Source organism: Gambusia affinis, linkage group LG22 (assembly GCF_019740435.1).
Source record: "Gambusia affinis linkage group LG22, SWU_Gaff_1.0, whole genome shotgun sequence".
NCBI classification, from domain to species: Eukaryota; Metazoa; Chordata; class Actinopteri; order Cyprinodontiformes; family Poeciliidae; genus Gambusia; species Gambusia affinis.
The window spans coordinates 8655065-8675488 of NC_057889.1; the positions used below are offsets into that span (position 1 = coordinate 8655065).

The window sequence follows — 20424 nt, forward strand, 5'->3', positions numbered from 1 at the left end:
GATCGTAACACATTCTGTAGAAAATCGCAGAAAACTTATTTTAGTTAATTGAATTCAGAGGCATTCATATAGACTCATTGCCCAATAAGTGATGTATTTTAAGAGATTGTCAGACAATTATGGCTTGGCTAAATTTTTCATTAGACTAATAAAAGGGGATTTTTATTTCAGTCTGCTAAAAAGTATGTACAATTTTCGCACTCTGTTTTTAGTCAGGCTTCCTTTCATGAATTACTTCTTTAGTAGTAGGCTAGAGTTTCTCAAAAATGCAATTTTTTCTGTTGGCTGTGAACAGATTTTCCTATTACTTAACTTCCCTTTAGCATGGCCTCGACCGCAGGGTGTTGATACCATGCGTTTTCTACAAGATAAGGGAATATGAATCAGTCTTTGAAAAGTTTAATGTAGTTCTGGCATTGTGTTTCGTTCCCTTTAACAGGGTAAACAATCAGCACAAGTCAAGAGGTAGAAAACTTTCATTTGCAAAAAAAAAAGTTAACCGACCTTATTACATGCGTGCACACACACACACGCACTCACACAATCAATGCAAAATGTTATGTTTGCAAATTTCCACAAAAAAACATCAGCTATGCTCATATACACAACACTGATATCATTCAACACTCCATGGGCTCCATTCTGTGCACAAAGACGAATTAAATAATATGCATCAGCTATGGAGCTCTTGGAGGATGGACAAACAAACCTTAAATAAACATCTGACCTCTAGACTGAAATTGCTGATATAAAATTTCTGGGCATACAGACAACAAAGAACCACGAATATGGCCCACAATGTAGTAAGTATGCAAGCTGCTTGATGTGTATGGTTTGTGCTGCTGAAACACTGGCAGGTTTATTTTAAAAAGGAAAAATAACGGAGCTCGGGTAAACAGCTTGGATTCATTAAACATCTCGAATAAGTGTTAAAAAGATCATGTCAATAGTCGGTACAAACAGTCCTCTGAATCTGAGTAAAGGGAAACAAGCCAAACACTTGGGCTGATGTTATATGACCCAGGACAGGTTGAGACAGCGGGCGATGAAGGCGTAGGTATCGGCCACTTCCTGGATGACTTTGCTGGTGGGCTTCCCGGCTCCGTGGCCCGACTTTGTGTCTACGAGGATGAACAGAGGATTTGTCTGCTTGGCGCTGCGGCCCACAATGTGCTGAAGGGTGGCGATGTATTTGAGCGAGTGGAGGGGCACCACTCGGTCATCGTGGTCTCCTGTCAGCAGCAGCACCGCTGGGTACTGGACCCCGTTGCCCTCTGGGACGTGGATGTTGTGCAGCGGCGAGTATCTAGGAAGTTAGAAATAATTAGAAAGAACTACATGCAGTACAGCTAACAGATGACGGTAAAGAATATTACTGCTGCGCAAAAGTAAAGTTAAAACTATTGAGACCAAACATGTCATTAGAGCTGAAATGATTCGGATTAATCATTTATTGATATAAACACTGCCCAGGAGGTCTTACTTAATGAGCCACTCGAACTGCTCTTTATCCTCTGAACAGCCAAAGTCTGTGGTCCATGCGTGGCCGATGGTGAACTTGTGGAACTTCATCATGTCCATGACGCCCACCTGAGCCACGGCACAGCCAAACAGCTCAGGCCGCTGGTTCACACAGGCCGCTGAGGGACAAGGTGTTCTGTTAACGACGCTCTCAATTGGAAATATGAACCAAAACGCATCCGGTCTCTAGGATACATACCAACGAGTAAACCCCCGTTGGAACCTCCATTTATAGTCAGTTTGGACGGCGACGTGTATCCCTCCTTGATGAGATATTCAGCTGCACACTGGAAGTCTGTGAAGCAGTTCTGCTTGTTTGCGAGCATTCCAGCTAAAGAAGACCAAATGCATCATTGTGATTTTAAACATCAACCCAAATACATGTTTTATAAACTGCCAGGCCTTGAGCTGCCTACCTTTGTGCCAGGTCTCCCCATACTCGCCCCCACCTCTGATGTTAGCTACAGCCAGAACGCCTCCTAGATGTCTGACGAAGATGAGCCGAGAGACGCTGTAACTCGGCGTGATGGAGATGTTGAAGCCTCCGTAGCCGTACAAGAAACCTGGATGGGATCCATCCAGTTTGATGCCCTTCTTGTGAACGATAAACATCGGTATCTGCGTGCCGTCCTTGGAGGGATAGAAGATCTAACGGAAATAGACAACAGATTAATCATAAAATGGTTTAGCGGAAAAAAAATATTGACATATTTAAAATATATACAAATATGAAGTTTATCTTCTTAAACTGCGTTACCTGAGTTGTTTGGTAGTCCGCAGGGTTGAAACCTTTGACGGTGACCTCTCTGAAGACATGGGGCTGCAGTGGTTCCTTAGTTAGGTCACAATGGTAAATGATTGCTTGGAAAGGAGGGAAACAAAAACATGTATTGTTTTTCTAAATCACTTGGAAAGGAAGTGGGAAGCTTACTTCGCTGTGTGGTTTAAATTATTAAGCAATTTGTTTTTGAATAAGTCTAAATTAGCTTTTTGAAACAAGAAAAAAACAAAATTACAAATAGGTTTCTAATTTTAAAAGTACATCTTTCTATATCTTATTATTGAACCATAAAGTAAATGTCTTAAAGATAGGGTAAATAAGTGTGTTGTTATTATTATAACAGGCTTTAAATAAATTGAAATTTCTGTGCTTTTTGGCAACACGTTCACCTTAATCACCTCACTGATGTCCAAAACTAAAAAAACAAACTATTTTTAAGGAGTAATTTTTAAGAGCTTTAATTAATCAAAAACACCAAATATTTTTAAAATTCAACAGTGCAGCTCTTTGTTGTTTATAAAAAAAATAATGGCTGACTCTGATCAGCAAGTTCATCTGGGAACCTGTGCTTCATTTCAATATACACAAACAAGCAGCACTGTTAATATTTAGTCTACTGGCTGGTAAAAAGCACACACCGTATTCATTAATAATGCAACATCACAGCGTCTTCTACCTGGTGATAAAAAAGAGGTGAAATAATAGAAGATCTCCGAATCTCTCTTCCGTCCTGTAAAGCCCACGACAGAGCCGACGTCGAGAGGGAAGGTTCTCAGCTCCTCCCCTGATCGCAGACGGTACATCTTCAAAACATTCTTTACATCGTGGAGGAAACATACGAACAGGTAGCTGGAGTAGGTGCAGGTAGCAAACACTGGAGAAGACATGGGGAAATTAACAGAAAGTCAGGCCTGTAAAGTCAGGTTAACATTACGGAGCTCTGTAAAAGTTTGCACACCACTTGTGGTTGCATTTGTCACATAATTAGTAAATAAGGTTCACCTGTTTTAAATTTGATCTCAGCTTTAAGAACCAGTAAAACCACAAGAAGCTCACAGCCAAAGATGAGTTTGAGCTATTTTGCGAAGAAGAATGAGAGAAATACATTTAAATAAGCAAATCTGATTTAAAAAAAAAAAAAAAACAAACACAAAAGGACACGCAGCTTTAAATGTAGCAAAATGCTACTGAATCAAGGAAGCTGCATTCATATTTTATTTATTCTTATCGACTTCCATCTACTTTAGGATTATGTGCGGCTTATGTTGGTCTGTGACACAAACTCTGATAAAATGCAGTGTATTAAATATGTGGTTATGAAGAGAGAGATGAAAATTTTCCAAAATCTCACCAATGACATCTTTGTCATGTTGAGGGATGAGCTCCTTCCAGTTTCCCTGATCCGGAGAGGCGAAGTCGATGTTGATGAGTCTGTAACGCGGTGCGTCCAGGTTGGTCTTAAAAGTGAACAAGGTTCCCTCATTGGTCACGTATTCGTACTCCGCGTCAAAGTTGTCAATCAACTTTATCCAGGGCAAAAGTCCTAAATACACAAGGTTGTGCAAAATTAAATGACATAAAACCAATAAAAAAAGTCTGTATTATAGCAAATAACATTGCACAAAATGTTCTAATTCCAGATTTAGTTACCATTTAAAAATATAAGAATAGCTATTTGAAAAGGCTGAGTTATAAACAACTTTTTGATGAAAAAAACAAAACATTCTCAGGTCATTTCAAATAGCACAGAATAAAACACTATGAATGACAAATAGAAAAAGGAATACCTGTAATACCCTGAGGGGTTGTCTGCAGGTCGCAATACCACAGTCTGTTGACAGGATCACAGCCTTCTCTGATTGACAGCAGCACATAGCGCCCATCGTCTGATACCTGAAATTAGTCTCCTATCACTCACCGCTGCCTTAAACATCAATTTGCACATGTAGTCTATTTATTTCATTTATTTGTGAGCATCAGAGAACTATGAGGCCCACCTCAGCGCCACACATCCATTTGGGATGGTCAGGAAACTCAGCACACAGCACGTCCTCAGACTGTGGAGTCCCCAGAACGTGATAGTAAAGCTTCTGATGAAGATTCGTGGAGGTCTCAGTACCTGCGAGGTGCAACACAATAAGTTCAATAAAGCAACCAAAATAAATACAACTTTGGTTATTAAAAACAACAATGGGGCAAAATTTCCTTACCATAGTCTCAGTTAAAGTCTAATTTCTGAACCATTAATAATGGATATATGTATTCATATCAAAAATAGAAATCTTATATCTTACCGTCACTTTTGCCCTCCTGATCCGGGTACGAATTGTAAAAAAGCCCTTTCCCATCATGAGTCCAGGACATGCAGCTAAACTTGACTCGCTCCAGGCAGTCCTCCAGAGGCTCGGCGCCCTCAACCCGCAAGAAGTGGATCTCCACCCAGTCTGACCCGCTGGCGCTGGTGCCGTAGGCCAGGTACTCTCCGTCCTCAGAAAATGCGTAGCCTCAATAGTATCAGAGAAGAACACATAGAACTTAAACATCTGTTTTTATTTTTATCAGAAAAATGAACCATTGCTATTGAAGGAGACAGGGTTATTAACTTGTCTGAAAAAAGTAAGGTATAATTGATGGAATACCTCGAAGAGCAACAGTTCCGTCATCAGAAAACGTGTTTGGATCTAAGAACACTGTGGGGTCAGCATCTAAACTCTCCTGGACATACATCACACTCTGGTTCTGGAGGCCTGTGTTGTAAAAGTGAAAATACCTAAAAAAAACATGGACAGACGAGGTCAAATTGGGAACCGTCACCTCAGTATGAATATCAAAACTTTCTGCTGAATGCCTCACCTGCTTCCCCTCTTAAACGGACAACTATACTTTGGATAGTCGTACAGCTCTGTCATGCGCTCCTTGAAGAGATCCCGCACTTCACACTGTTCTAAAAATGGCAACGTCAGCTGGTTCTGAGCGTTGACAAAGGCCTGGTGAGAGAGAAAAGGTTTCACACACTTATGATTTATTTATATGCCACTTATTTACTTTAGCAGATAAAAAAAAAAACACATGTAAAAGAGCCAGACTTTTCTACTTAACTCACTGGCAAATCAGAGAGCCACACATTTTATTTTTGTGAACTATGGATGCTTCAATCTCTAAGCAGATAAGACAAATTTGTCAGCTCCATTGATGACCAGATTCCACTTAAACGACATTCTTTATAATTTTATAATGTCTTTTTATGAAGAGGTAAATGCAGCATGGTAACTGAAGGCTGCATAAGGAGGTTGCATAAGTGCGGAGAAGAAACCACCTTTATATTTCATGTTATAAAAGAGCCCATAGGATATGCATTACGGCAACAACTCCAAAAGTTCTAGAATGATGCATATTATTATCGGTCAATCTGATGCTACTATTTTTGCTTCAGTAACATTTGTTGTGACAAATATAATCTAAAAAAAATGTGAAAGCTGTTTCAAATTAATTGTCATCTTTGAAATGTTGCCAACACTGTAATGTGTGAAAGTATCTTCTGTTTTTTCCTCATAGGACTTCCTGTGTCTGTGACAGACTCGTGGCACGAGGACAAATGAGGCTTTACCTGTGTCTTCTCACTGTCTGGATCCTCCAGCCAGCTGTACGGATCTGGCACTTTGCAACCATGGTAGTCATCCACCTAAATAATAATAATCACAACAGCAAAAACTCAATTAATAGGCAATATATATACCAGGCCGGCATATCATTGAGATAATTAAGCCAAAATATTATATTGTAATGTGTAAGTTGTTTGCTTTAGGAATCACATATTTAAATTAGCATGTTTCTATCACCTGGCTAAGCTAACTAGCATGCTAACAAAGCAAACGCTCATTGAAATGAATGAACCCCCACAGTGAGTTAGCAAGCCCGGCTAATCAGTTAGCGAGTCCCCTTTACTCACAACAGCCTCGTCGCGGCAAGCCTGGGGATACTGAAAAGCCATTTTGGAGGTTAGTTTTCGAGAATGACGCAGCACACAAAGCTGACGCAGTGACTGTAACAGAGGCTTGGAAATGACTTTGCGGAGCCTGTGAATCATCAACTTGAAGCGATGAAGCTTTTGTCAGAGGAGATGCTCCCCGCTAACACACAGTCAACGAGCTCCTGGTCGGTTGCTGTGCTGTCATCTGAAATTTGAGGTCGCTCTCTAGTGACGGAAAGCAGTAACACAACTACTGAAATAACTAGGTTGTCCCCCTTTTTAAAAACGCACAGCTGATGTAAAATTGAATCATATATTTTATTCGTTTTCCTTCAGATTTGTAGAGTTACGCATTAAATTACTGTAATCTCACTTTTTCAGTGCACAAAGATCAGATTTCAAGTCCTGTCATCTGCAGAAATACCCAAATGACTGTAGTTATGAGGTGTGTCAAGAAGCAGCGATCAGGGAAATGATAGAATACTTTTCATACTTGTGCAGTTTCATATCCATCATTGTTTGTTGTCAAAAGACAACAAACAAACAAGAAGCTGAATCCTAACTAACAACAATTCTAAGAATTATTGAACCAGATAATGACTCATGGAAATTACTTCTCCTCAGCAGACCAGTTTAAGTATCTTGCTGCCTAATTAATGGCCAGAGATGGTAGGATGAAGCATAACATGGTTAAATGGACTGGATTTTTTTATAAACATTGTAGATCTTTACAAGAAAAGGTTCCCTGTAGCATGATGCTGCCACCAATGTGTTTCAGAAAGGATGTGTGTTCAAGATACATAGACAGATAGGCAGAAAGGCAGATAGACATTATGTCTTGGGTACTGAGCCATAATGCATCCTCACTGTTGGTCATGAGAAATTGATCATGACTAAAACAATGAGATATTGGATACAAGCAGCTGAAATGAGCTTCCTCATCCTCACTAAGAATAATGTACAATAATTCCATACAGAATTGGTACTGTATATTTTGGACCTAAGAATATCAAAATATATGTCCTACCATCATTTAAAAAAAAAATTACAATGAACACCACAAGAGGGCACCCATTCCCTTCCGCCTGTATAACCAAAGAAGCAGTAGAAATAAATTTTTTGTTAGAAAATTACTTGAACACTTGTGCTCCTCCCTGATGTAATGGCACTGTTGGCAGACAACCAGGTTGCCTGTTTTAAAGACCACAAAGAACGAAAAATTTTCATCAGTTTTTTCCCAGTAATCCTCTCTCTCCTTCCAAACATCTGTATGTGCAGCCAACTCAGGACCAGTGACTCAGAGAAACTAAACAAACTAGATAGCTATATGTACTTGGAACTGAAATGGAATTTTTAAAGCCACTCCGTGGAGGAAAGTACAAAGTTATTCAAACTTCTTCAATACACCTTGAACAGAGTTATGCCAAAGCAGGGTTTTCTCAGTAAGAGCTCCTTTTTTTGGCCAATGTAGCTTTTACTTTTCTGGGGCCAGCACCAAGGATAATTTCTGTATTTCAATTTGGCCTACTCTATTTTGCTTCTATTGAGACAACTTGCTCTAACATCAGGCAGTCGTTGAAATAAGGAATGACTCTGTACAAGTTAAAAATGTTTCACAGATGAAAACAGGGAAATTGAAAGGTCACCAGAGTCCATTAAGAATTTCCGCCACTGCTCTTATCTGTCTGACAGTGCAGGAGAGAGGTCAGCCCCTCACTCATCTTTCTTTCCCCTCATCATCCTATCCCCTCTCTTCCTTCCTCCACTTATTGCTTAATCAATCAGGGGTTATTTGGCTATCATTGTCTCTGGCAGCTACACTTAAACAATGAATGATAGTGCTTGCAGAGGTATCACACATAACTTTGAGAAGATGATGGGATTCTCAAAACCGAATGTTCAATTAACTTAAATTGAACGTAATAACTTTAATGGTATGCTTTGCTACATCAAAGGTCTTGTTCCTTGTTCCGTTGCAACATTTTTACCGTTTGTCATTCAGGAGAAATGCAGATAGGATCTTTCTTTGCACATACACAGTAGTTTTTCCACTTAAAAAGGCCAACACATTGCTTGAATGCTCTGATCAGACAGTCAGATGGAATTCCAGAGTGTTGGTACTTTCACATTCAGGCACGGAGCGCATCGGATCTTTCACGCCCTTTAGGCAGTTGCAATAGTATGTAAATTTCAGAGGAAGAGAGTCTTAAGTGGCGACACATACTTCTGTGTGATTGCATGATAAGTAGAGAGAAAAGAGAAAATGGAACATTAATTCAGAATGAATCATCTGTCTCTTCTTCTTAGAAACAAAATATAGTTCAGGCTCAGTGAAGGAAGTGGCTTTAGGAAAGTATCTTATCCCGATTTTCTCTTCCCCCCTCAACTCCAGCGACACACTTCCAAATGCAAAGCGGGTCTCTTCCTGTTTTTTCATTAGCTGCAATATGTGTAAAGGGCCTATTGTATTCTGGACACCTCTGCTTTCCTTCACAAGTTGAGGGGTAGAACAACACCAATGGTTTGAATGAGTGTGTTTGAATTGTAACCTGGCCTTTCCATGCTCGTACAACGGTGAGTTCATGCACTTGTATATTTCACACAAAGCTGGACTGCGCTGGAGGTGTCCACGCGTGAATCACACCTCTTTTTCCCTTTGTTTTCCCCCCATTGTCCAGGGTCAGTGGTGATCTGTTCGTCCATAGTCGGAAGCACCTGCCTCCGTTGCAGCATACAAAGAGGGATGACCACCTGTTGTGTTTTACTGCAGTGGGTTACTACAAGGTTATCCCATTCAAAAATCTCCATGGCCTCTCTCTGACTGACTCCTGTTTGAAGCTACCATTGTTTGACACCTGATTAAACAGAGATGTAAAAGGGAAGCTACTAATCCGTAGAAATGATTGGACAAACTCTTAAATAATGTCCCTCAATAGGCTAATTGAGCTGTTGCTCAATTAACCCATTCATCTCCTAGCTCACACAAGCTCTTTTCATTGCTTAAGAGCAATCATACTTGTAAGCAAAACTGGTGATGTTCCAGTTTCTTACTCTGATACGAATCAAACTCCCAGAAGTCTTATGTGTTTTTTAGCATTTTTTCTGATATTATAGATATCACAAAATACCACAGACCTGTGGAGTGGCATGAAAAGCATACATGTTGTTTATTGAATATGTTTTTAAGTTAATGCTTTGTAGAATCACCTTTTTAGGCTTGTATGTATCTATACAAATACAAAACTTATAGCTTATTGTAAAATGTTGAAACAATTACTTTCTTCTTGCCATTTACCTGTACCAGCAACTTTAAGAATTGCATGACTACCAATTTCCCAGTAGACAGATTCTCTCCAATGAGTTGTGGATCTGTGCAGCTTTCTCTGAGTCATCATTGGCCTCTTGGCCACTTTACTGATCAATGCTCTTATTGACTTGCATGTCAGAACAGGTTGGGAGTGTTCAGTTATAGTTTTATTACTCAACCCTGCTTTAAATTCCTCCAGTCTCTGGTCCTCATAACGCTGTCTGTCCACAGACCTCTGAGGTCATGAGAGCAGCTGGTTTCACTGGATTTGATTTGATACTGCCAGAGTAAAGAGGAAACAAATTCATGGCACCCTTTCTAGATTCTTTTTTGTAAAAACTGATCTAACAGGTACATTGTTGTCCTTCCTGCTTCCAAAATAAATTTCTCCTATGGGAGACTAATAAAATTATGTTATCTTATCTTATCTTACAAATAACCCACTGCTTCTTCAGGAAACTGTAAATATGGTAAAGTTCCTACAATAATATTTAATTCCCATAATAAATGTTGTCACCCGAATGTGCAGTTTATCACAGACTGTTCTAGAGCCACAACCTCTTGACTGTAATGACAACGGTCTCAGGGATGTGAACATGACAAAACAAGCAATAATAGGGATGCTTTGAGATGACAGGGGACTGCTTCCTTCCCTGCTGTGATTAGTCAGGGCCGGAATAACAGTGTGGCACAAGGTCAGTCCAACCTGCGCCCCCCAGACTAAAGGATATTATCAAAGATCCAGAATGATTACAGCTTCTATGTAGGGTGGATGGAGTTATCTCACAGATGATAGGAAATACTAAATCTGTTTTGTCTGAGCAATCGGGTAAAATACCAAGAGTGAGACCCAGTGTTAAGCTTTTAAAATGCAACCATTGGGATGTTTGAACAGGTCCGGTGTTGTCACCTCTGGATAACACTGATGAAACAGCGAATGACGCTCTGTCTGTACCTATTAAGACACACATTCCTGATTTTATTTGGCAGGAAAACATATTTTAGAAGATACAATAAGGTGAAGTCAGACAGCCCTGAAAATGACTGAAGTTCGCCATTGTTTGCCCTGATCATGCTGAAAAGGGAAAGAGAGCACTCGGGTTACTCAAAGCCAGCTTGCTGAAAGAGCCGAGGACAAAAGGACAGGGAAAAGAAAAAGAAAATTCAGGTGTTGAGTGCCTTTGATTGCTCGTGCGTGCACTTTGTTCATATTTACACCGCCAAAGTAATCCAGATGAAAAAAAAGAACCAAAACAAACCTCACTGTCAAGAGATAGATCCTTATCTCTCAGTCAAGGGCAGTTTGTCTTCCTCCTTGACAAACTTGTCAGAGCACTCTTTCCTGATTACACTCACGCATAACATCTTGCCCAAGGTGCATTTCCATTTTGGAACACTCTCAACACACCAGCTTCCTTGCCCTAATTGGTTTTTACTAAAAGCATGCAAAGTGGGAGAACAAAGATGAGCTGCAACTGGGTTGGAAACGTGGTTTGTAATCACTGAGGTGAAGCCAGCAGAGACCAAAGAAGCAAGGTATAAATGATAAGTTTCCCCATGTCATTACACACTCCCCTAACCATCAATGAGTGGCCATCATCTCCTCTGTCTTTGAACCTGACCAGCTTTGTTTTTCTTGGTCTGTCAAAGAAAGAAGGGGAGGAGCGATTAGTGGGAGAAATTAATATATAGCTTGCATGCAGACAGATATTACCCTTTTAAAATGCAAAACAAATACGTGCAGGCGCATTCCCTGTAATTTTGCAGTTGACACTGGGGCTCGGGGACTTCAGTAATGACTGGCGCAGTTAAGGCTGGAGACAGGTGCAGGACGGAGCCGTCTGACTGGTCTTATGAGGAAGATTGTGTATGGATGTGTGTGTGGTGTGTGCCTGCGCGCACGGGAGCGTGTGTGTGTGTGTGTGTGTGTGTGTGAATACTTCAATGACACAGATGCAGACCTAGATGAGCTGACAGACATGGTGGCACCTGGTGATGTCACAGATGTCGTTGAATGGTGGTAAATTCCTCCTTTTATGATGGACAGAGCAGCACTCCCGCGCTTTTACTCAAACAGGAAATTACAGCTTTGCACCGGTTCCTTTATAGGCCTACAGCTGTTGAATGCAGAGAGAATTTAGTCATCATGAAAGATGAGCTCATTGTTTCACTGGCATAGGTACAACACGTGAGTTTCTAGAAATGTAGCAGTTACACAAAATGGTGGGTTACCAGAACTAGACTCAAAACAACTCAAGTAGAGACTCAATTGGTGCATGACTATGACTGTTGCTTTTATCTCACACAGGGAAAGACATACTACAACAATCATCAAAATGTGTTAAAATTTAACAAACCCTCTCTGGGTTTGTTAAATGAAACAGTGACTAAACAGTTATTTTGCGCACTTGAATTCTGAGTCAAAACAACAAAATCATCTATGTCCACTGATTTTCAGATGAACTGCTCTCAGTGTGAGAGCTCTGCCACCATCAGTGTCTGCAACTCAAGTTCTAATAGTACAAGATACAACACATAAACCAGGTTGAAAAAGTACATTCAAGCTTATTGCGTCAGCTCATGTGGCAGGGCTGAAACTCACTCATTCTGCCTCACTTATCAGGATACAGCAGAGGAAGGGAATCTGCATCAGGCCTGTCAGTGCGACACCACTGTGAAGGTTTAAGTCAATATGATGGTGATCCAGAAGTCCAGCAAGAATCTGAGGGCAGTGAATGAGATTTATGCTGTTTGGCTGCTCTTTGGAGAGACAGGGAGATGTGAATGATAGAAAATCAGACAACCAGATTAACATAACCTAAACAAACTCAATCTGAAAATTTCTGTATTGAGTGAATATCTCAGATTTTTTAGGATACATATTTTTGTATTAAAGTACATGTACACTGCTTCCTGGATGCTATGTCCCTCTGATGGTCATCATAAGCTGGTTTAGTAATCAAGAGGAAGCCCAAACAATGTGAGGAGCGTCTTTATAGTCAGGTGTGGGAGGGTTCACGCATCCTATACTGCCACTAGCTAAAACGAAGAGGTCTGTTGAGTGAAATTGTAATAATCTATTGCCAATATTAAGGTCAGATCACAACTAAGGCTTTCATATTTATTGCTGTGATGTGCAGAGTTATGTTTTGATTCATATTTATACATTGAATGAAGCATATTGCAAAAAAAGAATAGTTCATTTAATCATCTGTTGCAAAACAGGGTTTAAATATTATAAAAGTAGCTGCTCCAGGGAAAGACATACTATAACCCACAAATGTATATTTAATTAACATTTAAAATTCAGTATAATGAACAACTTATAAATGACTACTTATAGCAAATAACGTTTAGAATTTAACAGAATTATTGACTTTTAATATACCGTAAATACCTGGTAATTGTTATGCTGTTTTTGCAATCAGGATTGGAAAAAAAAAAAACATCACTTATTATCCCAGTCAACGACGGTTACATATACTTTGGGGGTAAGTATATGCTCCAAAGTATACTTGCCCCAAGTATACTTGCCTCAGACTTGCCCCAAAGTGTTGGGGCAAGTATACTTATTACACACAAGGGGGGATGTGTGTATTTTATTCCCCACCTTACCAGGAAGTGCAATTGAGATGATTTATGTCATCTAAATGAAAGCATCATCCGTCCATGCTTTTTCTCAGCATGGACAGATGAAGTCTTCCCATCAAAAAGTTGATAGAAAGATGGATGAATGTTAGTGTCTAGATATGCATAGCTGGTTTAAGCATATCCCAAAAGACTTAAAGTTGTAACTGCAACAAGAGGTGGCTCTACAAAATACTGACTCAAGGGGACTTAATGCCAAAGCCACAGTTTTCAGATGTTTTTGAATTGCAAAAAATGCTTAGTAAAAACATTTACCATAACTTCCTGTTGAGCAATTACAAGCTACTTGGCACTATGGTGGTCTGTCACACAGAATTCTTACAAAACAAAGCTGAAGTTGAAGTTGAGAATATTATTGTGACAGTCGGTGTAAAAAGTTTGCAATGGTACTGTAACTTGCTGAGGATCTTAACCCATTGTTGCTGTGATGTCAGTGCTGGTCATCCCTTTTCATTGCAAGGTCAGCAAGAAGCATCTTTTAATTGATGAGCTGAAAGTAATGTTATTTCTCGTGATCTCTGTGGGTGGTTTTGTAAAGTTTCAAAGAAACATCTGTGCTGAAGCACAGAAGCATTCCTTGTAGCCCTGAAACCTCGATAATAACTCCTGGTCTGTCAACAAGGGATCATCCAGCAGTTGAGGAGAGACGGCCGCTGGACTCAGTGGGTGGTGTCTGAGGCACAGTGCTGACATTTATTCATATCCGCAACTGAAGTGGATACAACATCTAGAAAAAACAGATTAAGCTTCCTCGGATCATATGCATTTGACTTATTTCCCTTCAGTCATGTCAGTGGAGCTTATTACAGTCCGGAAGACTTACGTCTGCAAGTTGGGTGTGGGGGATTCTCAACCACAAGCTCCAGAGAACGTCAGGCGGAGGAATGTAACCAAAACATGAAGCTTGACAGGTTGCTAACATTACAACACGGAAGTCAACTGATTTTAGTCAGTTGATTAAAATGTGTCAACAATAGAATTATGACATACATTTAAAATATGTTTCTGGGTCCTTCAACTCGGGTGGCTGGATTGAACGTATCACCCTTAATGGGCTATAAAACAGGCAAAGACAAAGAGCTCTGTTCCCATCTTGCAGAGGAGGAGGTGAAAAGAAAGGAGTGGTTACTTTTAGTCCTGCTGTAAGAAATGACCCGAGGCAGATACAGGTAGAAGCATAAAAATCACAGAGCTAATGCTGCCTCTGCTGTTTACAGAGACCTCAAAAGAAACTCTTAATTTCTGCTAAACAAGCTTTCTTCGTTCAAGAGCAATTTACTTCTGACAAGCTGTCCTTCTGAGTATTGTTTCTGTAAGAAACAAATATTGTTTTAATAAATGCATGTAAAAAAGTACAAAAAGCTTTTAAATAAATTTTATCTACTATTATAATGTCAAACAAACTTTTCTTTAAAAAATATAACAAATTTTATTATGAGTATATTTGCCAGACCTACACCTACAGAATCTATTGAATATTTTTGGGCCATAAAATATAGCTGACACTTGTTAATGCGACAATTTTGTCAAAAAATAAATAAAAAAAATTAAAAATTAAATAAATAGATAAATTGTATGGAAGTAAATATGTGCCATCAGAATTTGAATAAAAAATACCTCTGAAATTTGAATGTTGTATATTAGTGCTTACTTTTTCAGTATTAAAATAAATTCAGAATATATTTTTAACCTAAAAAAAATTTCAATGTCATTATTTTTGCAGTAAAAAAAAATTCGGTGTAAATTTTTTTACATGGTTGCAATTTTCAGTTATTAAAAAAATTCACATTCCTATTTCAAAGTGATCAAATTTTCAATATACATATTTTTCACAGTTTAAATTTTCAGTGTTAAAAAATTCAGCATATAAAAAATTCAACTTTTCAAAATTCGTTGTGCTCAAATTCGCCGTCTCAAATTCACCGTCTAAAAATTCGCTGTCTCAAATTCAGCGTCTAAAAATTCGCTGTAAAAATGGCCAAGGTTACTTCAGGTCACAGACATTAGCAATGGATGTCCGATTCCAACATCCACATAATCACGTGACACAACCGTCATATTGAAGAAATACCAGCATCACCCAGGCTGGCGACCATGGAGGCGAACGCAAACCCAACGGTGAGTTTAATGCTTTCATATTTCTATAGTATATTTTATTTTGTGCATGAAGTTTGATACATTATCTTAAAGCCTGATTTAAAACACGGGTTGGGCCGTTGTTAATCTTACAAATTGTAGATTTATTTGTGTTTTATATAGTTTCTATAATTTTAATGAGAGAAGAGCACAGTAGGATTGCCATCCCTTTCGTAAAATACGGAATCGCCCCGTAACGAGACGCGATTTGTTCGGTATTTCTGTATGTCCGACAGTAACGCCTATCACATGCATATAAACATTTAGTGTAACAATAATTACAAAAATAAAACACAAGACATGTTAAGCTCAGCTAATGTGGCGGGAGCTAGTAAGGACCCCAGAACGCTTTGGACCATTGATGATGTCACGGTTGCCTAGAAACACTAGGTGCAAAAGATGGTTAGCAGTCGTGGTGAGCCGTTCTCAACCTGCGTCTTTTTAAAACGTCCTCAACCGATACTCTACCATGTCCTAGCAAAGATACAGGAGAGGGAAGACACACATGCCAGGCTGAACAGTGTCAGTGAGGATGAATGCTAGCAATTGTAAAAAAAAATTAAGAGGGAAACTGAAGAAATTATACTGTCTCTTTATTCTTTAAAACTTATGGTACTGCAGTTTTAGTTTCTCTAGTGAAATAGAATGACACTTTCCATCTGCTAGATCCTTATTTTAATTTCTGAAAGGTGGGAACCCTACAGCACAGAGCTTTCCTGAGTAAAAGTGATCATTCTCATGAAGTGTAAATTTCTTTTAACTAATTTTTCAACTGCTACTTTGTCTTTTATATATTTTGTGACTACAGGGTAGTCAGGATGCTATTGTTGAATCTGCAAGCCACTTACTTAATTTACTAACTGAAAGACCACGGAGTGGAGGAAGAGGAGACATGATGAAATTCTGGACTGGATGGGAAAATCTGCCAGCAAGTCTGTCTGTGGAGATTGTTCGTGGAAACTACGCCACATGCTACAAAACACTAAGAATTCCTTGTCACTACTGGAATTACAACTCTTTCAGTGAGGATTTTGTAGCATGCATTTCCTCTACGCAGTCTGGCTTTGGCTTGCTTTGAGTGATTGACCTGTTAAAAAAATAAATAAATAAAAAACAATCTACATTTAAGCTGTAGCAGTTCTTTGTTTGTGAATCAGTTTGTTAAAACAAAACAGTTTTGTTGAAATGTAGAATCAATTCAATTTTCTGATTTTTGTCAGATCACAAGTTCGATACATATGTTTAAATGTGATCATATGTATTACTCATTAGAGCGACAACATTGCTGTTACTCTAATTTCTCTAGTTTTGTCAAATTCAAAACTAGAGGAACTAGAATAACACAATGTTCAGAGTAGATATTTCATTTCTCTGAGTCAGTACTGTTTGTACAGGCAGTTTTAAATATGAAACTGAAATTGTTTTTTTATGCAAAATTTTATTGAATGTACTTAGATGAGTTCATATATGCTTTAGGTATTAGAAAATAAACAACATAAGACAAAACTTTTTCTGATTCTTATAATTGAAGTAATGTAAAGCAATACAACAATGTACAAATGTACCTAATGGGTTCCTTTTGAGTAAAGAAAAAAAACAAATTACAAATTTAGAACATTTTTGTTCTCTGACATGTCTACCATAAAAGACCTGAAATTCACCTCTGTGGTAACATGATCAGCATTTTGCTTTACATTTCATAAATGGTGAATTTTTAAACTGGCACGGAAGCGTATTGCTGTCACAGGAAAAAAAATTGAGCGCTATCACCAGGGCCGGATTTAGGAGGATGGGGGCCCCTGGGCTGGAGTCAGGATGGGGGCCCCTGGTTAGAGTCAAAAAAAAAAATATATATATATATATATTTTTTTTTTTTTTTTGGTTTTAGAGGATGAACAGAAAATGACCGAACAGTAAGTTTTTACAACTTTAATAAGCCAGTTGTCACAAACTACAAACAACTCTGAACTCTTTTCTAGAAAGACTAAACCACATGTTGGGGTTGAAACTAGAATATGATGCTTGCATCACAAAATAAAATCACTGAATAGTTATTGTTGCCTGGACTTCAACACAAACTATAAAACAGATTGAGTGCAAGAAATGCAATGCTCAAATATACTTTTACAAAGCAAAGCGAGTAAAACAATATTTATACAAATATCCCCAGCATTTACAAGTTCATATAAGTACAAGTGGAATATATCAAAACTCAAACTTTTTCTTTGGTTTTAAAGTTCTTGGTAAATAGTGGAGGAAATAAATGTCAAAAAAGTGCTTCTCTGCCAGTCAGACAGAACATGGATATAAACAATATCTTCTGGAAAAAAGAGATCAGGCATACTGTAGTTTTCAGAAAATATCCTGACCCAGGTAAGTCCAAAGTGCTGCCCTCTGAAGGATTTTTTAAAGTTTAGGCATTTGCGTTCAGTTGCGTGCTTCCAGTCACTGAAACCAGTTTCAAAGTTTGACTGAGTATTAGCATTTCTGAAAATGCGGCATGCAAAACAAAATGCAGCTCCGGTGGATGGAGAGTAGTGCAGCCACGGTCTTTCGATGTATTCACCATTTAACATCTTGCTTTTAAAGTGAGATTTGGAGAAGTGACGCTTTTGATGCTTGTACACCCGTTCTGATGCTTGAAAGCCAACATTCATATTTTGACAGCTCTCCGGTCCTCGCTCTGCCCAGTAAGCTCGCACGGACTCGTCAATTTCCCCCCAATGCGCCGGATCGGTACTGTACGGATCCACAGTCGTCTTTCCATCTGCGGAAGAAGATCCCGCTTCCACCAACTCTGACTCCACAGACGCCAGTCCAGCCACCGACTCAGTCACGGTTATAGGTTCTGGCGGGATCTTAGTGCCGGTGTTAGCATAGCTAAGGGTTTGAGGAGCGGGGGATAATAATGTTTCTGCTCCATCTCCGCTAACAGGTTTAAAAAAGCCTGTCAGTTTAGGCATTTTGTTTGTCGCCTCTTTGGCGCGATGCTCTTTTTCTTTTCTCTTCCTTCTTTTCTGCGCTCCGCTGTCATATTTCCTGTTGTCCGCCATTGTAAAATAATATTCCCTTGACGCTCCTCCTCCCCAATGCGTAAGATGCGTCAAAAGTGGACCAATAACAAGCAAGCATTCAAGATGGACGTTTGCCAGAACAAATTGGAACATTTTTCATCGGTGCTGTCAAAATCATGGTAGTCATTGATTAAATTCTGACACTATCCATTCACAAAAATATAAAACATCCTTCGGGGCCCCCGAAATGCCGGGGCCCCGGGCTGCAGCCCCGGTAAGCCCCTGCTAAAATCCGGCCCAGGCTATCACGTTATAACGTCATATGTATCTTATTAAAATGTGATAGTTATCTTGTTAAAACATGATTGCCTTTGGTGATTTTGGTTGCTTGGTTACAAACAGCCGTTTGCCGTTATTCAGCTATTGTTATTAAATAAAAATCTGAACATAAAATGTTCAGCAAATACATCTGAGCCTCCGTTATAATCTTAATAACCTCTGTCAAGGCACCGTGGGGTTCAGGAATTGGATGATGTGTACGACCAAGAACCCAGAGCAGGTTAGGAGTCATGTTGCTTCAGTTCGAAGTGGGTGATTGTCCCAGCCACTGCAGAAAGTATCCAGATCATCCTGCAGACATGGCAGGAAGACATAATGGCAACAGAAGAGGAGTGCTTCATTTGAAATGTCCAGGTATCCCTCTTCTTTAAGGTAGTGTAGCACGTCATAATAGATGCATGTTACAGCCGTCCACAGATCTCTCCACAGTGGCTCAGTCCTTCAATTATGGAGTAATAAACGATTAAAAACTGCCCTTCAAATCTCGTCATATTGAAGACCACACAAAGCTAATGTTACTATAGACATTCAAAAGCATCACATATTGAAACTTGTCATTTGTACAAACCTTTGATTGTGCACACTCTTCCCAGATATAAAACTGCTTCTTCCTGCTCCAAACGATCACGGAGTCTATCAAAATATGATTCAGCAAAAGTTCCTTGAAAAAGAAAAAAACATTAAAAAAATTGCCAGTAAAATAAAAAAGTATTTTGACATCAGTAGGTCAGCATTGAGAAGTCACAGTAATCTAAATTAAATTATGATATTTAATCTAAAATAAGTTAACAGATGTACTTACAAGCATATATTTTCTTGAAAATTAGTTAAAATCAACTGAAAAAACAAAGGCGGTTGTTTATAGTGTTGCTAGGTAACAGAACGAGGTTTTAGGCAAAGTAAAAAGAATGTAAATTAATATTGTATATCAACAATTGTCAGATAAGAGAAGCAGTATTTTGGATGATGTTGTAATGAAGTCACCTGAACAATACGGTAGCTGAACAGAATGGGGTTGTGGTTATAATTAATGTCGGAAAGTGTTCACAGCCCCTCTTTGAAGCACACAAGGCAGCCATATTAGCAGTAGCATCTCCTGAAAAATTACGACTTTACTAAGACTGCCTGTCTCAGTCTCACCTAAGACAACATACAAACAACCCAGAATGTCGCCACCCATCAGTTCTCTTTAAAGATTCTAGACTTGACCCAAGTGGTATTTCTTTTTGAAATAAAACTGGGAAATTGGACGTGGGACAGCGGGGAGGGGCTGGGGGTGCTAGGAGGTAGCAAGATGTAATATGCCGGCACTACACGGTGTAAGATTAACAACGGCCCAACCCGTGTTTTAAATCAGGCTTTAAGATAATGTATCAAACTTCATGCACAAAATAAAATATACTATAGAAATATGAAAGCATTAAACTCACCGTTGGGTTTGCGTTCGCCTCCATGGTCGCCAGCCTGGGTGATGCTGGTATTTCTTCAATATGACGGTTGTGTCACGTGATTATGTGGATGTTGGAATCGGACATCCATTGCTAATGTCTGTGACCTGAAGTAACCTTGGCCATTTTTACAGCGAATTTTAGACGCTGAATTTGAGACAGCGAATTTTTAGACGGTGAATTTGAGACATAATTTGAGCACAACGAATTTTGAAAAGTTGAATTTTTTATATGCTGAATTTTTTAACACTGAAAATTTA

General features: G+C 39.1%; 1 protein-coding gene across 1 annotated transcript; it reads right to left on the bottom strand.

Moving 5' to 3' along the window:
- Positions 1 to 383: 383 nt before the first annotated feature.
- Positions 384 to 6507, bottom strand: LOC122825796 (prolyl endopeptidase). Its single transcript, XM_044107354.1, has 14 exons — positions 6252 to 6507; positions 5910 to 5984; positions 5156 to 5289; positions 4942 to 5072; positions 4597 to 4806; positions 4300 to 4421; positions 4090 to 4195; positions 3654 to 3845; positions 2979 to 3176; positions 2279 to 2382; positions 1938 to 2169; positions 1721 to 1852; positions 1484 to 1640; positions 384 to 1306 (listed from the first exon to the last, which is right to left on the bottom strand). Exons 1-14 carry the CDS (start codon positions 6387 to 6389, stop codon positions 1012 to 1014), a joined length of 2226 nt encoding a protein of 741 aa, XP_043963289.1. The 5' UTR covers positions 6390 to 6507; the 3' UTR covers positions 384 to 1011.
- Positions 6508 to 20424: the final 13917 nt, after the last annotated feature.